We start from the raw sequence: 16441 nt of genomic DNA on the forward strand, positions 1-16441 counted from the left end.
CTCTAAGGTGTTCCCAAGCCAGTTAACAAACCTAATCTCTCCAGTGTGTCCAGTGTGCAAATCCCTGGGAGGATTTGCATGTCCTGGGAGAAACTAGAAGGTCATAATTGTCCCTCTAGTTAAGTTGTTCCTGGGTGAGATGCCAGACTATGTGCAATTTTGATGATGGAGACCTGACTCCAATAAGGAACAAGGAATACTTCTCAAAATCACCTGGTGGACAGGTCTTAATCCATGAGGCACTGCCCAGCACCTGCAGGAAGAGCTATAGAGGTCCATTGTGTTGTGGACAGGGTCCCACATAGCAGACAGGTCTGGCCCAGATCTGGTGACAAGCCGGCACTGCTGGCTGACTTCTGGTATGGTAAATGGTATGTCATTCAGGTCAGGCCTGACGCAGATGGCACTGTTTATGTGATGGCACGCCACATCTGGCCCGATTGTGGTTTGGTTTATGTGGCCCAGGCTCATAGAAAACAGGTCTGACCTGGATCCGGTATCAAGCTGGCACTTCTGACTGACTGGTGTTATAGCAGGGTGTATGTCAACCTGTTGTATGTTCCTATTTTCCTATTTTAGTTAGAAGACCCAAATGCTATGTTGCAATATACACTGCTATGGTAGCCAATGTTTCAAATGCAGGTTTGACAGGTTTGTGAGTGTACACTTTATCCAAAACCTATTGAGGGTTTACTCGCATTGAGCGGGAAATTATTAAAACTCTCCCACGTCCACCCTCTTGTCTCTGAACTTGCTTCTGGCCTTGGTCCGAGCCTTGAATGCAGCAGAGTTGTGAAGATGCCTTTCAAAGCGAGAGATTTTCATGGCCTTCATGGTGGCTGAATCAACCAGCATAGGTGGCAACCACCGGGTGGCTGTAGCTCAGGAGGTAGAGCAGGTCACCCACTAATCAGAAGGTTAGTGGTTCGATCTTTGGCTCTTCCAGTCTGCCTGTCAAGATTCTGAATATGTATAAATGTAGTCAGGAAGCACTCAGTTTAGAGGGAAGTGTGTGAATATGGCATGTTGTATGGAGCACTTGGAGTAATCCAGGAGAGTAGACAAGTGCTCTATAAGAAACAGCCCATTCACTGTCTGAACAGAGTTTCATACTGTTACTTTTGCACTATTATGTTCTGGCACATGTTGTTATTACGTGGCTTGATTAAGGTACACATTAGCCTGACATCTGGGGCCAGAGCTGAAACTGTTCTGGGCCAGCACAGGGCCAGCAGTGTGTCTGCAACTGGCCCGTGGCTGCACACAACTTACACATGGCCCACATATTGCAAAGAATAACGGCCCTTTGGTGGCCCAGATCTGGTTTTCCAGAGGTAACCCACACATGGGCCAGCACGGGACCACCAGTGTGTCTGCAACTGGCCTTGTGCTGGCCCATGTGTGGATTACCTCTGGAAAACCAGATCTGGGCCACCAAAGGGCTGTCATTCTTTGCGGTATTTGGGCCATGTGTAAATACGTTGTGTGGGCTATGTGGGGTTGACCCTTGGGGGTTCAATCCCCAGCTGCTTAACCCTAGAACAGTATCGCTGGGTGATTTTCACCCGAGCAAATACATTTACATGATTTCTCTCTCCTGCAGCTGTGAGCGTGTCGAGGAGACTGTGCCTTCACCAGGGAAGTCTGGTAAATAATTACAGTGGGGGTAAATAATTATTTTAAGACCTGTTGATCAGTCAATCAATCAACCACTCCAACCAACACAGACGCTACTGATCTGAACTCATTATGTGCATAAAGCAAATAACACTGGTATTGTTAAAACAATTTCTATTTTTCTGATCACAGAAAAGGATTCCCAATTCCTAATTTGACTAATTTGCCATGATCAGTTTTAATTGAGCTTAACTGAGAAGATAGCAGTGCTTCTATATCCGGTTCCCATTTAGCTTGTTCATTCCATGATAGAGCTTTAACTGCAGTTATGGATTGCATGGCGAACTGTGTTCATATATGATCATTTCTTAATGTTCCTGAGTCCATGTAGTGATTTAAATGATAAATGGTAAATGACCTGTATTTGTATAGCGCTTTACTTAGTCCCTAAGGACCCCGAAGCGCTTTACGCTACATTCAGTCATCCACCCATTCACACACACATTCACACACTGGTGATGACAGCTGCCCTGGGCCGCACTGACAGAGGCTAGGCTGCCGGACACTGGCGCCACCGGGCCCTCTGACCACAACCAGTTATTGACCAGGATCATGCCTGTTTTTAATGCAACAGCGCCTGAGGGCATAAAGATCAGGGTGATCCAATACAGATTTTTGGCCTTGTCCCTTGTATCAGAATTTTCTCCAGATTTTGGTGATGAGGTTATGTACTGTAGATGATCCACAATTTGTATTTGTAGTTTTTTTGCAGATTGGTAAATCTCTGCCCAGTTTACTTCTAAAAAGCTCTACCTCTCTAAGATTTAAAAAAAAAAAATTTTTTTATATTGAATCATGCTTTTGTCCCGGATTAAGGAATGCTGGACCTGCTCTTTATCCTCTCAAAGATGTTCTAGCGTGCATGGAAGTTTGCCCAACCAATCTAAATGCATTTTTTGGACATGGAGAAGGCTACATGAATAGGGTGTCTGACCCTTTGTTACGTTGTTGTTATGTTAAGCTATTTAGCCCATGTACATCATCGCAAGAGTTTGGTCTGCATTGTTGGCAATAAGTTGGACTAATTTCTGGTGGGTGTTGGACTGTTTATGGACAGAATTTGTAGCTGTAGCAAAAGATGCACACATCCCCTTGTTCCCAGTTGATTTTAATCATCCAATGAGAAAGCAGCTGGGCAACCAGAGGAAGTTTTCATTATCACTATAAATAAATATATTAGATATTATATATATAAATAATATATATAATATATATATTATTTATAAATAATATATATATTATTTATATGCAACAGTCAGTATATAATTAAGCATCTGTTAAAATCACATAGAAATGATGGTTTTGTGTTTAACAGTAACGACACTTAATGCTCTTTTTCTGATTTAGGATTATGCGTTTAAGGAGTTGGCGACACAGTTTTTATCTTCATCCTTTACTCCAGAACACACAAAACTGCCAAGGTTGAAGCTGGCTCATGGGCTGGCTGATGCGCGCGCGCGCGCGCACACACACACACACACACACACACACACACACAAAACTCAGAACAGTAATTTCTACTACTCAAATTACATTTATCATTCATGTTGTTACGTTTCAGTGTTGTCGGTGTGTTGTTTTTGGCGTGACTGTTATGTGTTTCCTGTTTTACTTTGAAAGTCTGTGTTATCTTAGTGTTTTCAGTTTACGTTTCCCTGTCTCGTCAGTTCTGAGTTGCCCCAGCTGTGTTTCCCTCTTGTTGTCCATTTTCCTGATTGCTCCCTCTAGGTATTTAAACCCTGTGTTTCAGTGTGTCATGTTCGCGATCTTCCCCCCGTTGTAAATAGTTTGACGTCTTGTGTTTGGTGATGTAAATAAATGTCGTTTCTTGCTTTAAATCTCGTTTTGGGATTATTTTTGTGGAAGCCCGTATTAGTTTTTTCTCGTGTGTTTTTGCCTTATTTTTATTTTCCTGCGTTGCACCCCGGTTGCCTAGGCCGGGGTGTAACATATGGGGGCTCGTCCGGGACTCGTCCGGGATTGCCTTCGCTGGAGGGTCCGTGGGACCGCTCCAGCCTTCATCTGCCTTCGCTGGAGAGTCCGAGGGACCGCTCCGGCCTTCGTCTGCTGGAGGGTCAGTGGGACCGCTCCAGCCTTCGTCAGCCTTCGTTTGTCTTCGCTGGAGGGTCCGAGGGACCGCTCCAGCCTTCATCCGCCTTCGCTGGAGGGTCCGAGGGACCGCTCCAGCCTTCGTCGTCTGCTGGAGGGTCAGTGGGACCGCTCCAGCCTTCATCAGCCTTCGTCCGTCTTCGCTGGAGGGTCCGTTGGAGGGACCGCTTCAGCCTTCGTCCGCCTTCGCTGGAGGGTCCGAGGCACCGCTCCAGCCTTCGTCTGCCTTCGCTGAGGGGAGGGTCCGTGGGACCGCCCCAGCCTTTGTCGTCGCTGGAGGGTCCGTGGGACCGCTCCAGCCTTCATCCGCCTTCGCTGGAGGGTCCGAGGGACCGCTCCAGCCTTCGTCGTCTGCTGGAGGGTCAGTGGGACCGCTCCAGCCTTCATCAGCTTCGTCTGCCTTCACTGAGGGGAGGGTCCGTGGGACCGCCCCAGCCTTTGTCGTCGCTGGAGGGTCCGTGGGACCGCTCCAGCCTTCATCCGCCTTCGCTGGAGGGTCCGTGGGACCGCTCCAGCCTTCGTCGTCTGCTGAAGGGTCAGTGGGACCGCTCCAGCCTTCATCGGCTTCGTCTGTCTGGATCAAACTTTTCACTTGGTGTTAAATGTTTGATTTTTGGGTGGGGGGAACTGTTACGTTTCAGTGTTGTCGGTGTGTTGTTTTTGGCGTGACTGTTATGTGTTTCCTGTTTTACTTTGAAAGTCTGTGTTATCTTAGTGTTTTCAGTTTACGTTTCCCTGTCTCGTCAGTTCTGAGTTGCCCCGGCTGTGTTTCCCTCTTGTTGTCCATTTTCCTGATTGCTCCCTCTAGGTATTTAAACCCTGTGTTTCAGTGTGTCATGTTCGCGATCTTCCCCCCGTTGTAAATAGTTTGACGTCTTGTGTTTGGTGATGTAAATAAATGTCGTTTCTTGCTTTAAATCTCGTTTTGGGATTATTTTTGTGGAAGCCCGTATTAGTTTTTTCTCGTGTGTTTTTGCCTTATTTTTATTTTCCTGCGTTGCACCCCGGTTGCCTAGGCCGGGGTGTAACACATGTATTAATTACATTTATATTTTTAAGTTATCTTTTATTAAAAACAAATTTGCCTTATTATTACGAAATAGAGAAACACTCTGTTTTAGTACTTCACAATTTAATAAAAGGTTTAAATAATCAATCCCCGCGACCCTGAAAAGGATAAGCGGAAGCGAATGGATGGATGGTTTAAATAATCATTAGTGTTGGTTAGAAAATGTCAAATTATGCAACTATGTGGATTATTTGGCACATAGAGAATGCTCTAAAGCTCTTTTCTTGTCTTCACTGTAATAACTCTGTCTCTGGCTGCCTTTCGAAGCAGCTGAGCTCTGTGATGGACAGCTAAGGACAGATCATTTCTTAGTGGCCTTCGGGAGCTTTCTGCTCCACCGCCTTCATCCATCTCTAAGCTAAAAAGTAAACTTTTGCTGAAGTGCTTCTTTATGAAGAAGAACATCCTCTCTGTGTCCCCTTGGTACTTCCCTTCAGGGAGTGTCCACTCCAGCATTATTGCTGAATTACAATTTTGTGCCTGAATGTCTGTCTCGGAGCAGGGTTTGTCTGTCAGTGCTTTGCTCTGTTATTATCTTGCACACAGATGAGCTGATTAATCAAGCTACTCCCACTTTGCTCTTCCTGACCTGAAAAGTCGAGAAGAAATTAATACCTTGATATTTATTTTCCCAGTCCACTCTCTTCATAACAGCGAGTCTCTGGGTTGTTCTGCTGTGGTCCCTGTTTGGACCTCTTGATTAAGGGTTAGTGATGCAATGATGCTGTTGTAATTTATTTCAGTCCTATGGCAGTCCAGTCATAAGAAATGCAAACAGAGTAGATATTAGCTGAGAGCTTGAAGTCATCATGGGTGTCAACAAAAGAGATAACAAAGTCAACTGATAAAGTAAGAGATATAAGAGACGGGGCTTCTATGGTGTTTGAATTGTTTAGACTATTACTTTTTAAGGTGTAACGGTAATTTTATGAAAAGGGTAAAAGGTGTGTTTGTATGTGGGTGTGTGAGTGTTGAAAAATGTTTTGTTTTTGTTTTTTAATTTACAGACTGCTTGCAGATTGCTATGAGCTGCTGTGGTTCCGATATATTTGCAGTAAATATAAACTAGAGGTTTCACAGATTGAATAAACAGGCTACATAGCAGAAACCGACATATGTACATTGTTACTGCTGATTACTAATTCTGAACATAAGATACATAAAATATTATTCAACAGCACTGGTAATGTTTTAATAGAAAGAAGAAATATTTCAATTTAAATGTGAGTTAATTCTTTACTGATTCCTGTCTAAGCTTGATTCCAAAGGGAGAGCAAGACAGAGAGCACTTCTATTGTACAGCACAGATTCTCTCCCTTTACCTCTGACACTTCAAATGAGCTTTAAGGACCAGAAATATGTGGGGCTCTTAGGGCTGCACGATTTTGCATAAAATGAGAATCACGATTTTGCTTATTATTGAGATCACGATTCTCACGATTCACGATTCTCTCACGATTTTCTTTTCCAATATAAATATTTATTGCACTTATTAATTGCACATCAACTTAGTAACAGTTGAGACTGAACATAAAAACAATAAATAAACATAAAAACAACAAATGTCTCACATTTTGTCGTTGTACTGCTTGAAATTCCGTCTCCACCGTTGCTCGACGCTGCGTGTATAATGCAGGTAGTGCAACAATGGAAAAATAGTTGCGGGACGGCACTGTGTAGCGTTTGTCTAGGGTGTTGATCGTTTTCCTAAATCCCTCGATTTGCACAGTGTTGATGGGAGCCATATCTTTGGTCAGGTGATAAGTGATAGTCTCTGTAATTTCTTTGTGCCTGCGGGAGTTCGACAGGTATAGGGAAGCGCTGTATAAGGTTCCCGTTATTGGTGTTTGATTTTCTCCTGTCACTTTCTCATCATCCCTGACGTGCTCTCCGTTGTTTTTTCCCTGCCAATTTTAGCAGCCAGCTTCTGTATCACGTGGTATAAGGCTCCGCCCTTGTCATTTGTTGAGCAGGAAGAGTGAGCGCTTGTTTTCACGCAGATTACGTCCCGGATCAAAATGCGGTACAATCGTCGTCTTTTTTTTTTCTTTTTTTTTTTAAATCGTTGTCATTTGGAAATGAATGCATAAGTATGCATTGAGATCGCGATTTTCTAACGATTAATCGTGCAGCCCTAGGGGCTCTGCTCTAAATATTTGGGGTGCGGACTCACTGAAAAGCTACAGGGTCCACAGGGTTAGCACTGTCAACTTAGCTAGCAGATTCCTTCCTAAGGTTCCCAGCTGGTCCCTTTCTGTAGGAAGTTTGCATATTCTGATTTGTGTAGCCTTTCTTTCCCTCTGGGTTTCCTCCCTTTAGATTTCCTGCAATTGAAGGTAATGCAGGTTCAGGTTAACTGTGGTCTCTAAACTAGCCATGGAAATGAGGTAGACGAAGAGCCTAAAGTTTATAGAATAAAGACGTTTAAATGTGGTTTGTAATTTAAAGTGCTATATGAATGTTACCACTATACAGAACTATATTTCTTTAGATATAAATTAGCATTTGTTTATTAAAAGTATAACATTGTTGTTTAGAGGCCCTTTGTTAATGCTTTCATATTTCTACATTTATAAACTATTATGAACCAGCTAATCAAAACGTTTTTCATGGTCAATTAAATCGCTCACACAGAAACTTAAAGTCTTTCCTGTTTTCTTGCTGACTTGATGATAGTTTAACTGACACAACACTTCACAAATGTCTCCACTCGTAACCCCCCCCCCCCCCCACACACACACACACACACACACCCCCACACACACACACACACACATACATTCCCTTCCCTATAATTAATTGGTACTTTATAATAAAAACTATTATTTTTATGCAATGAGGTGTATTTAAAGACCTATTCTTACCTGGACTCTGCATGGTGGTGATGATGGTGGTGGTTGTGATAGTGGTGGTAGTTGTCTCCTCTTCATCACTGCCTGCCCCTGCAACCTTTTCCCTTGCAGCAGTATCACTGGAGGTCATAATGGTAGAATGTTTGGGGCCTTTCAAAACTCTGCCGGTAACTGGAAGAAGTGCACTGGAGAGAGAAGCGGTTGCTAATGCATGTATGGAAAGGGTTGCTTGCATGTTGGAGCTTTCAGGAGTCTCATCTGAAATCCTTTCATCACTGTTATCCAGTGTTCTCCTGGATGGTGGTGTGGAAAGCTGAGAGCTTGATCCTCCACTGTCTTCAAGGTACTTTGCCTGACCACGAGGGCCTGGGTGGGCCTGGTTTTGGGGCGGATTCCAGTAGAGTGGGTGATGATTCAGGATGTTGATTGGTGGTGCAGTGGTGACCACAGGGAGCCTCCTGTCTGTGTCCTGGGTGGTAGGGTAAAGGTTGGGAATGCCCCCAGGAGTGATGGAGAGACTATCCTCAGAGGCAAAGGCTGCAGAGAATGAAAGAAAATCATAGAGGGATGGTGGTTCATATCACAGACTTAATCATCACCTGGCCAAGTGCAGGAATTCCACGCTTTACTTTCCTGCTTGCTGCTCTAGTTCTGAACCTCTCCATCCACAGCCATTATCACACTTCTAGCAGATCAACTTTTAAAAAACAAAACAACAATGATAGTGCATAGTTTTTATAATTGCAAGGTCCAAATCAATATGTAGAAGAAATGGAAAAAATGAGTCTCAGGGGGTTAAAATCAAGACTAACATTATAAAGACATGATGCATTTATAGGAACTTTTATTAATTCCCTTCAAAGATGGAAAAAGGTTTTGTGCTACTTTGCAGTATGGTTCTGTTGTAAATATTTTACTTTGGAGAAGGTGGTTTAAAATGTAGAATATTCAGTTTGTGATTCGCATGTTTTCATTTCTTATTATGTGTTGACTGTTTTGTACAATTTTTTTATTTTATTTTACTTAGTTTACGTTCATAGTGTGAACTTCAATTTTTTGTTATGTTGTAAAAGGAATATTCTGCTGACACAAGTGAGTAGCATGATCGAACTAAATGCTAAATGGACTTGTTCTTATACATAATGGTTTTCTGCTCTACCCGAGCACTCAGAGTGCTTTACACAACTTGCCTCACTCACCCATTCACACAAGTACTTTTTTCTACGGTATTCACACACATCCATACTCTGATCGGGGCGATCTCAAGAGTTGGGAGTTCGCCTTGTAATCGGAAGGTTGCCGGTTCGAGCCCATGGCTTGGACAGTCTCGGTCGTCGTGTCCTTGGGCAAGACACTTCACCCGTTGCCTACTAGTGGTGGTCAGAGGGCCCGGTGGCGCCAGCCTCGCCTTTGTCAGTGCGCCCCAGGGTGGCTGTGGCTACAATGTAGCTTGCCATCACCAGTGTGTGAATGTGTGTGTGAATGGGTGGATGACAGGTTGTGTAAAGCGCTTTGGGGTCCTTAGGGACTAGAAAAGCGCTATACAAATACAGGCCATTTACCATCGAAGCATCAGAGAGCAAATTGGAGTTCCTGCCCAAGGATATTTGGCATGCAGACTGGAGCAGATGGGGGTCAAATTAGTAGTTGACGTGGTAGAGGAATCTCCCTGGCAATCTCTCTCTGGAAATGTCAAAGAGATATTCTGCGTGCACATTGTGAATAAACCTCTGGTCTTTCATAGTAAATTCATGTGAGACAAGTGTGCTAGGCAAGCTGTCACTGGTTTAGCTTTCACTGCTCTGAGATCAGTTGCCAGCTGTGCTTTGTATGGAAACACAGCTACTATTAGCAAGCAAACAAGCTTCAAAGATTAAGCTTTCCTCTTGCTCGCCAACTTGGTCAACATGTGTGATGTAGAGAAAAACTAAAGAAGCTTCTCCTATGGGAGGTGAAATGTCTTCAAGAAACTCAAAGAAGTCCAGTTGCTTTCTTTCAAAGCTCCTTAGACCAGTGGTTCCCCAACCGCCATGGACCGGTTTATGTCCAACAATATTTTCACGGACTGGCCTTTAAGGTGTCACGGATAAATACAACAAAATAAAACCAGTACCGGCACCGAAAAAAAGAAGATTTATTCATAACACAGGAAACGACCCAGGGAAACAGAGTTAACGATAAAACGATAACTAAATAATGATAAAAACCCTGAAAATCGTAAATTTCACACTCAAGCCTCAACTCTTGCAGCCCGGTACCAAACAACTCACGGACTGCCTTAGACTACCATGACCGGGATGAATCTCCATCAACTAGAGAAGATTTCATGAAATGTAATGAATGAAACAACTCACTGTACAGCATTGAACAAAACTGTCACACTTTTTATGGTGGTGAAATAAGTCATGCTGCATTGTACAGAACTAATCATTTTTATTAATTTAGTGCTGAATTAAAAAACGTTAGGAGAATAACAAATGGAGATTAAATTCTGGAAATTCCCTGTACTAGATTTCTTGGCCATGGGTGTGTAAGCACAATGATTAAATGATTAAACGATACAAATGATTACATTTGTATGATCTCTACAGTCAGAAAAAGACAAAAAGACTATTCATGGCTCAAATGTTTTGTAAAACAATTTCAAAATGCTGTGTAATTGAAACATGTTTTAATATCACAAAGCTGCAGTGATTTTGATAGCTTAACTTCATATCGCAGAATTAAACTGACATGCAGTCCCCCTCTTTATATCTTTACTCTGTCCAAAGCGGTGCATCCTGACATCCAGGCAGCGAGGGCCCGTCACATGCTTTTGGATGGAGACAATAACATTTACTCATATATCACTGCAAATTCATACCATTTTTTTTAAAGCTATTAAGTCAGACTTGCTCTCAACACTTATTTATGTGGAGCAGTGCATTAGTGTAGGGAGTCAATTGGCAAATGGGAAAGTTCTTTTAAAAAGCCCAACAGTACAACCCAAAGAGTTCTCATAAATTATTCACATTAGTGGATTCTACCCTCGCTATCATCCTCGTAATAAGCCTTAATGTTCGTTCCTGAGGAGATTTGATGAGCCGCTATAATTCTCCCAATGTAATGATTAGTGCTGCCCTCCCAAGTGCACCTGTGAGATCTAATCTGAGACCACTTCAGGAGGCTATCATCCACTGAGGGAAGTCTTATGTTTCCTTAACAATGCTTCATTTCCACCATAATAACTCCCACTCTCTTCCAGCTAATAGCTATCTGCTTCAAACAATCAGGCTTTATTGTAGCTGTGCCACTTTCCTCCCAGCAACTCCCTTGTCAAACATGTGCACAGCTCTTTGCACACAATTGAGTAGATTTGCAAGTAACAAGGAAAATAAAGGAAAATAAAGAATCTTAAGTCAATTGACTGAACATCTGCAGCTTGCTGCTACAAAGTCTATAATGTAATGGATATGCTTGTGTTTTATTTGGGTCAAAATAATTCAGTTGTGTGTTAGAATATTGCAGATACAGAAGGATTTGAAATCTATAAAAATACATAAGTATACTGAAGGGTATATGCCAAACTATAATCAATATTGATAATACTGATGATTAATTAAGGAGTAATTTCAGATCAATAGATTAATTCTTCTCCCTCTTTTTACTATTATTATTATTATTTTTAGTAGTAGTAGTATTGAGAACAGATTTGCCCAATCCTGCATTTTAATGGTCATCCAATTCAATTTAATTCCGTTTTATTTATATAATATATAGTTTTACATTTTATCAGCTCTGTTTCTTCCTTATTACACAGAAACTACCACAGGGACTTGAGTGATAATAACTTAGAAATTATTACATTCTTGTTTCTGCCATCTCAACAATAATGAATTACAGTAGTCCAGCCTAGGATCAATAACTGTACTGTGATGAGTTCTGAAACCTGACTGAAACTCTGCAACATATGAATACAGTTGTGGTCAAAAGTTTACATACACTTCTAAAGAATATAATATAATGGCTCTACCGAGTGTCCCGTTATTTCTAAAACTCTGATTTTTCTCTGATAGAGTGATTGGAACAGATACTTCTTTGTTAACAGGGTTAACAGAAAAAAGTGATCACATTTGCTGGTGACCCAAAATAAAGTCATAAAAGAACCAAACTTCATGAATGTTTTTTGTTAGTATCTTGCCCAAGGACATTTGGCATGCAGCCAGGAGGCAGCCTGGGATCGAACCACCGACCTTCTGATTAGCGGCTGACCTGCTCTGCCACCTGAGCTACAGCCACCCCAGGTAAATAGCACCATATAACTTTGTTGTTTGCAAAACTTGTGCATAATTTTTAGAAAGGTACAATTTCTATTTGCATTTCAAGTTATGAAAATGATTCGTTAAACATGTTTGTGGTTTTTACAGTAAAAAAATATAATATATTTTCTACTCGGATTTAAAAACAATTTTTGTCTGAATTTAGATCAATTGTGCTAATATAGTATGCCAAAATGAAAAAATAACGCCAATTTCAGATATTTGAGGTTGTGCTGAAAATAATGATACCAAACAAGGCAAGATAAACAATTTTTAAAGGTGAAATATAGAGGTAAAATCAAAAGTAGTCAAAAATGGCCAATTATACCCTGGACCCCAGAGGGTTAATTAGAGATAGACTGATCACAATTAAGATCAAAGCATTAATTAATAGTAGGACTTCTCTGAGCAGTCTTGTAGAAATTGGATCTACTGGATACATTAATAGTTAGGAGGAGGTAATTATTGAAGTTCTGGGAGGTTTTTTCTTTCAGTGAAGCCACAGTATCCAGGGCAATACCATTTGACACACATAAAATAGTATTTTTTCACCAATAAAATTATTCCAAAGTTCTATTAGCTGAAGATTTGGTTTATATAAATATGCTGTGTAGTGTGTGCTTAGAAAATTAAGGGAGCTGGACAAGTTGAGGCCAATTGAACAGTATCTGAAAGTCATGTCCATAAGAAAGCTTCATCAGAAATGGTCTCAGTGGAAGGGTGATTGTCAAGAAGCAATTCTTAAAGAAATGAAACAGGAAAAAAAGACCTCCACAACAGTATTGAAGCATTGTTGAATCATCTTGTCGGAGAGTAGAACAAAAGGCAGCCAACATCCAAAGAAGACCTTGGGTATGTCATTCAAGAAACCCAGAGGACTATTAATGAAAAGTGCTTAAAGAAATGAGAAGAAGCTTTTCTCAGAGATTTTAGTCTTGTTGAAGAATAAAAGTAATACCAAACCGTGGCAAACAATCTAATCTTAGAAGCTTAGAATTGTAAAAAGTCTTTTTTTTTCCTTATGGAGTGAAAAAGTCTTTTTAATATGTTTGTCTCACTTAAATGTTTCAGATTATCAAAGAAATTAAAATATTACACAAGCATAACAAAAGTTAACACAAAATGCAGTTTCTAAAGTGTTTATTGTTGATAAGGGGAAAGAAAACAAACCTACATGGTCCTGTGTGAAAATGATTGCCCCCTAAACCTAATAACTGGTTGGGTCACCCTTAGCAGCAACAGCTGAAATCAAGCTTTAGCAATGACTGGCAATCAGTCTTTTACTATTCAATTCAATTCAATTCTATTTATATAGCGCCAAATCACAACAAAAGTCGCCTCAAGGCGCTTCAAAGATACAGAGAAAAACCCAACAATCATATGATCCCCTATGAGCAAGCACTTTGGCGACAGAGGGAAGGAAAAACTCCCTTTTAACAGGAAGAAACCTCCGGCAGAACCAGGCTCAGGGAGGGGCGGGGCTGATGGGATTTCCGGCTCTTTTTAGTGAGCCGAACCGGCTCTTTCGGCTCCGAACCGAAAAAAAAAAAAGTGGTTTTATTTATATATAAATATATGCGGTGGCCCCTAGAGACAAAACACGTACAAACTCCAAAAAGCACATACAAACTCCAAAACACATTTCTAGCATGAACTGAACTTCCAAAACAGAGCTACCTAGATCACTTAAATTACACAATTGAAAGCATGAAAGCATATGTGTATTGTTTGTGTATTTATACACAAGCATTCATATATAGTCAAATAATTAAAAAGAAAAAAAGTTCATTTACCTGTTATTACCACACAGAAAATCCGGTCATTGGTATTTACTGGCTTGTGTAGCCACTAGGTAACAAAAGCTCAACACTGCCCCTAGCATCCTGGAGCACTTCTGTTATCTTTTGTAGGATGATCTGATATCCTCGTGTTGGTGTTGTTCCCAGACCATCATGAAAATGTTGTTCCAGGTTCAACATTGCAAGTGACCAATCACATTATTGTGACGTTATTCTTTTGCGCGCCAAGCCATTCGTGCATTTATGAAATTCCAATGTTGCAAGGACAATATCAATTCTGCTTACTGTTTATTAAAGGGTTACGGTTAGGGTTAGGGTCAGGGTCCGTTGATCGGCGGACAGAGGCGGTTTCACGCAGCTTTAGTACAGTTTTTTGTTTTACGCCGGTTTTTCCCGAAGTCGCAAAAGTATGACGTCACAACATTCTGATTGGTCACTTGCAATGTTGATCCTGGAACATTTAGTATGATGATCTGGGAACAACACCAACACGAGGATATCAGATCAACCGTCTTTTGTATGTGTTTTGAGTTTTTATGTGCTTCTGAGTTTTTTATGTGCTTCTGAGTTTTTACATGTTTTGGAGTTTGTACGTGTTTTTTACGTGTTTTGGAGTTTGTACGTGTTTTGTCTGTAGGGGCCACCATAAATATACTTTTATTTATTCACTCCACATAAAATGTAATAAATAAATCATATAATACAAAAATCAACTATTCACATTTCAACTTTTAACTATTTAAATTTTCAGCTTTTTCCTTTTAAAGTGAAACAACACAAAACACTGCAACACAATTAAATATAAATTATAATATGAAAACAAAAAGAAGATGCACATTCTCTGTCATATGGACCTGCATGAATAAACTTTCTGAATCCTTTATCATCCGCAACTGAAAATAGTTGTGGATGATTACTATACCTTTCTAATGTGACGTTGTTGTCCCTGGCTCTCTTTGTCCATCTCTCCCTCCCGCTCTGTTCCTGTGCTACTGAGTGTAACTACCGCCCCTCTTCCCAGCGTAAAGCACAAGGCTCGCATGCTGAGTGAAGCGGAAAAAAAGTGCGAGAGAGGGTGAGAGAAAGAAAAAAAAAAAACATGGCTCGCGATAAGGAGCCGGCTCTAAGAGCCATTTCGTTCGCGACCGACACATCAGTACAACATGTGTTCTGCGCAATGCTCTGAAAATAATTTTGGTAGGCTGGTCACTCCCAGAAAGGTTTACCACGGTTCCATGTTCTTACCATTACTGGATAATGGCTCTCACCATGGGTAAATGGAGTCCCAAAGCCTTAGAAATGGCTTTGTTACACTTTTCCGACTGATAGAGGTCCGTGATTTTGTTTCTAAAGTGTTTTTTTAGATTGTGGTATGATGTGTTGCTTTTTCAGATCCTTTAGCCTGCTTCAATTTGTCAGACAGGTTCTATTTAAGTGATTTTTTTTTTGATTCAACAAGTCTGGCAGTAATCTGGCATAAGTGTTTAGTGAAACTAAACTCAGCTTTCCAAAAAATGTGGCTAATCACAGTTCATTAATGATTTCATTACTTACATAGGACCAGATAGCTTAATCAATGAAATCATCATTAAAAACTCCATTTTGTATTTACTCAGGTTATCTTTGTCTAATATTAAAATTTGTTTGATGATCTCAAACATGTAGGTATATGACAAATATGAAAAACACCAGGAAATAAGGAAGGGGGCAAACAAAAAAAGCAAAAAAAACACATTTTCTTTCACTACGAAGCAGTGTGCTATTCTTTTCTTTCTTTTGGCTGTTTCTTTTCTTCAGCAGCAGGTTTCTGTTCTTTGTGCTACAGCAAGAGGACAATTGTGAAAATGAGCAAAATACCTTCAGGGAATCTTTGATGTCTTCCCCCTAAGCTGTCAAAGAGCCACAACTGATTCTAAGCTCACCTTTGAATAAACCATGATTCCAGTACAAATCCCTCACATTAAAGTTCAAAGCAGTTTACAGTAGGAGACACACGCACCCTGGAAGAAAAGCTCTGCTTTGTGCTTCCAAAGCCTGATCTTTGGATTATTCTAAATCTCCCTTTAGCAGTCATTCATCTGAACTACAGTATATCAAACACATTTTTCACAAAATAACCATCCACTTCTACTATAGACAAAGGTCCTGTATGCCATGAGAAGAATAAGTGAGCCTGAATGGTCTCCTTTTATGAATATTTTGGCTTTATTTGGCTGTTAAAAGACAAAGGAAACAGAACACTCTTTTAATATAAAGGAGCATCTGCATCAAGCAGATGTCTTGCAGCAAATGAACTAAAACAGGGATAAAAGAAGAAGAAAGACCCAAAACAAACTCCTCCTGTGCCTTTTAATGGGATTTCTTTCATTTAAGCTCTCTGAAGTTAGACTGGGTGACCACTTAATGTGAGTGCAGCACATGAAGCACTGGAAGAGTTGCATAGACGTGTGCTTCGGACACTTAAAGTGGTCAAGAAGGAGTGTGTGCAGTACAAGCTGGTTAATAATGTTTTTAATCTATGGAGCATGTTTTCCTATTCTATTCAATTTCATTGCTTTTGCAGTCAAAGCACTCTCTGCTACAAGTCCCACTGACTTCACCTGAACACCTATGTCACGTGCACTCTGATGGCTGCAA

At 40.8% G+C, this 16441-nt stretch overlaps 1 protein-coding gene across 1 annotated transcript in view; it reads right to left on the reverse strand.

Moving 5' to 3' along the window:
• sez6b (seizure related 6 homolog b) overlaps positions 1–16441 on the reverse strand; it is a 241983-nt gene that overhangs the window by 149459 nt on the left and 76083 nt on the right. The window contains exon 2 of the mRNA XM_085369986.1: positions 7720–8244. Within this exon, the coding sequence (XP_085226112.1) occupies positions 7720–8244 (525 nt within the window). The remainder of the gene's footprint in view (positions 1–7719; positions 8245–16441) is intronic.

This window comes from Diplotaxodon limnothrissa, linkage group LG14 (assembly GCF_057381915.1).
Source record: "Diplotaxodon limnothrissa isolate DT_005_m linkage group LG14, D_limnothrissa_male_GT1.1, whole genome shotgun sequence".
NCBI classification, from domain to species: Eukaryota; Metazoa; Chordata; class Actinopteri; order Cichliformes; family Cichlidae; genus Diplotaxodon; species Diplotaxodon limnothrissa.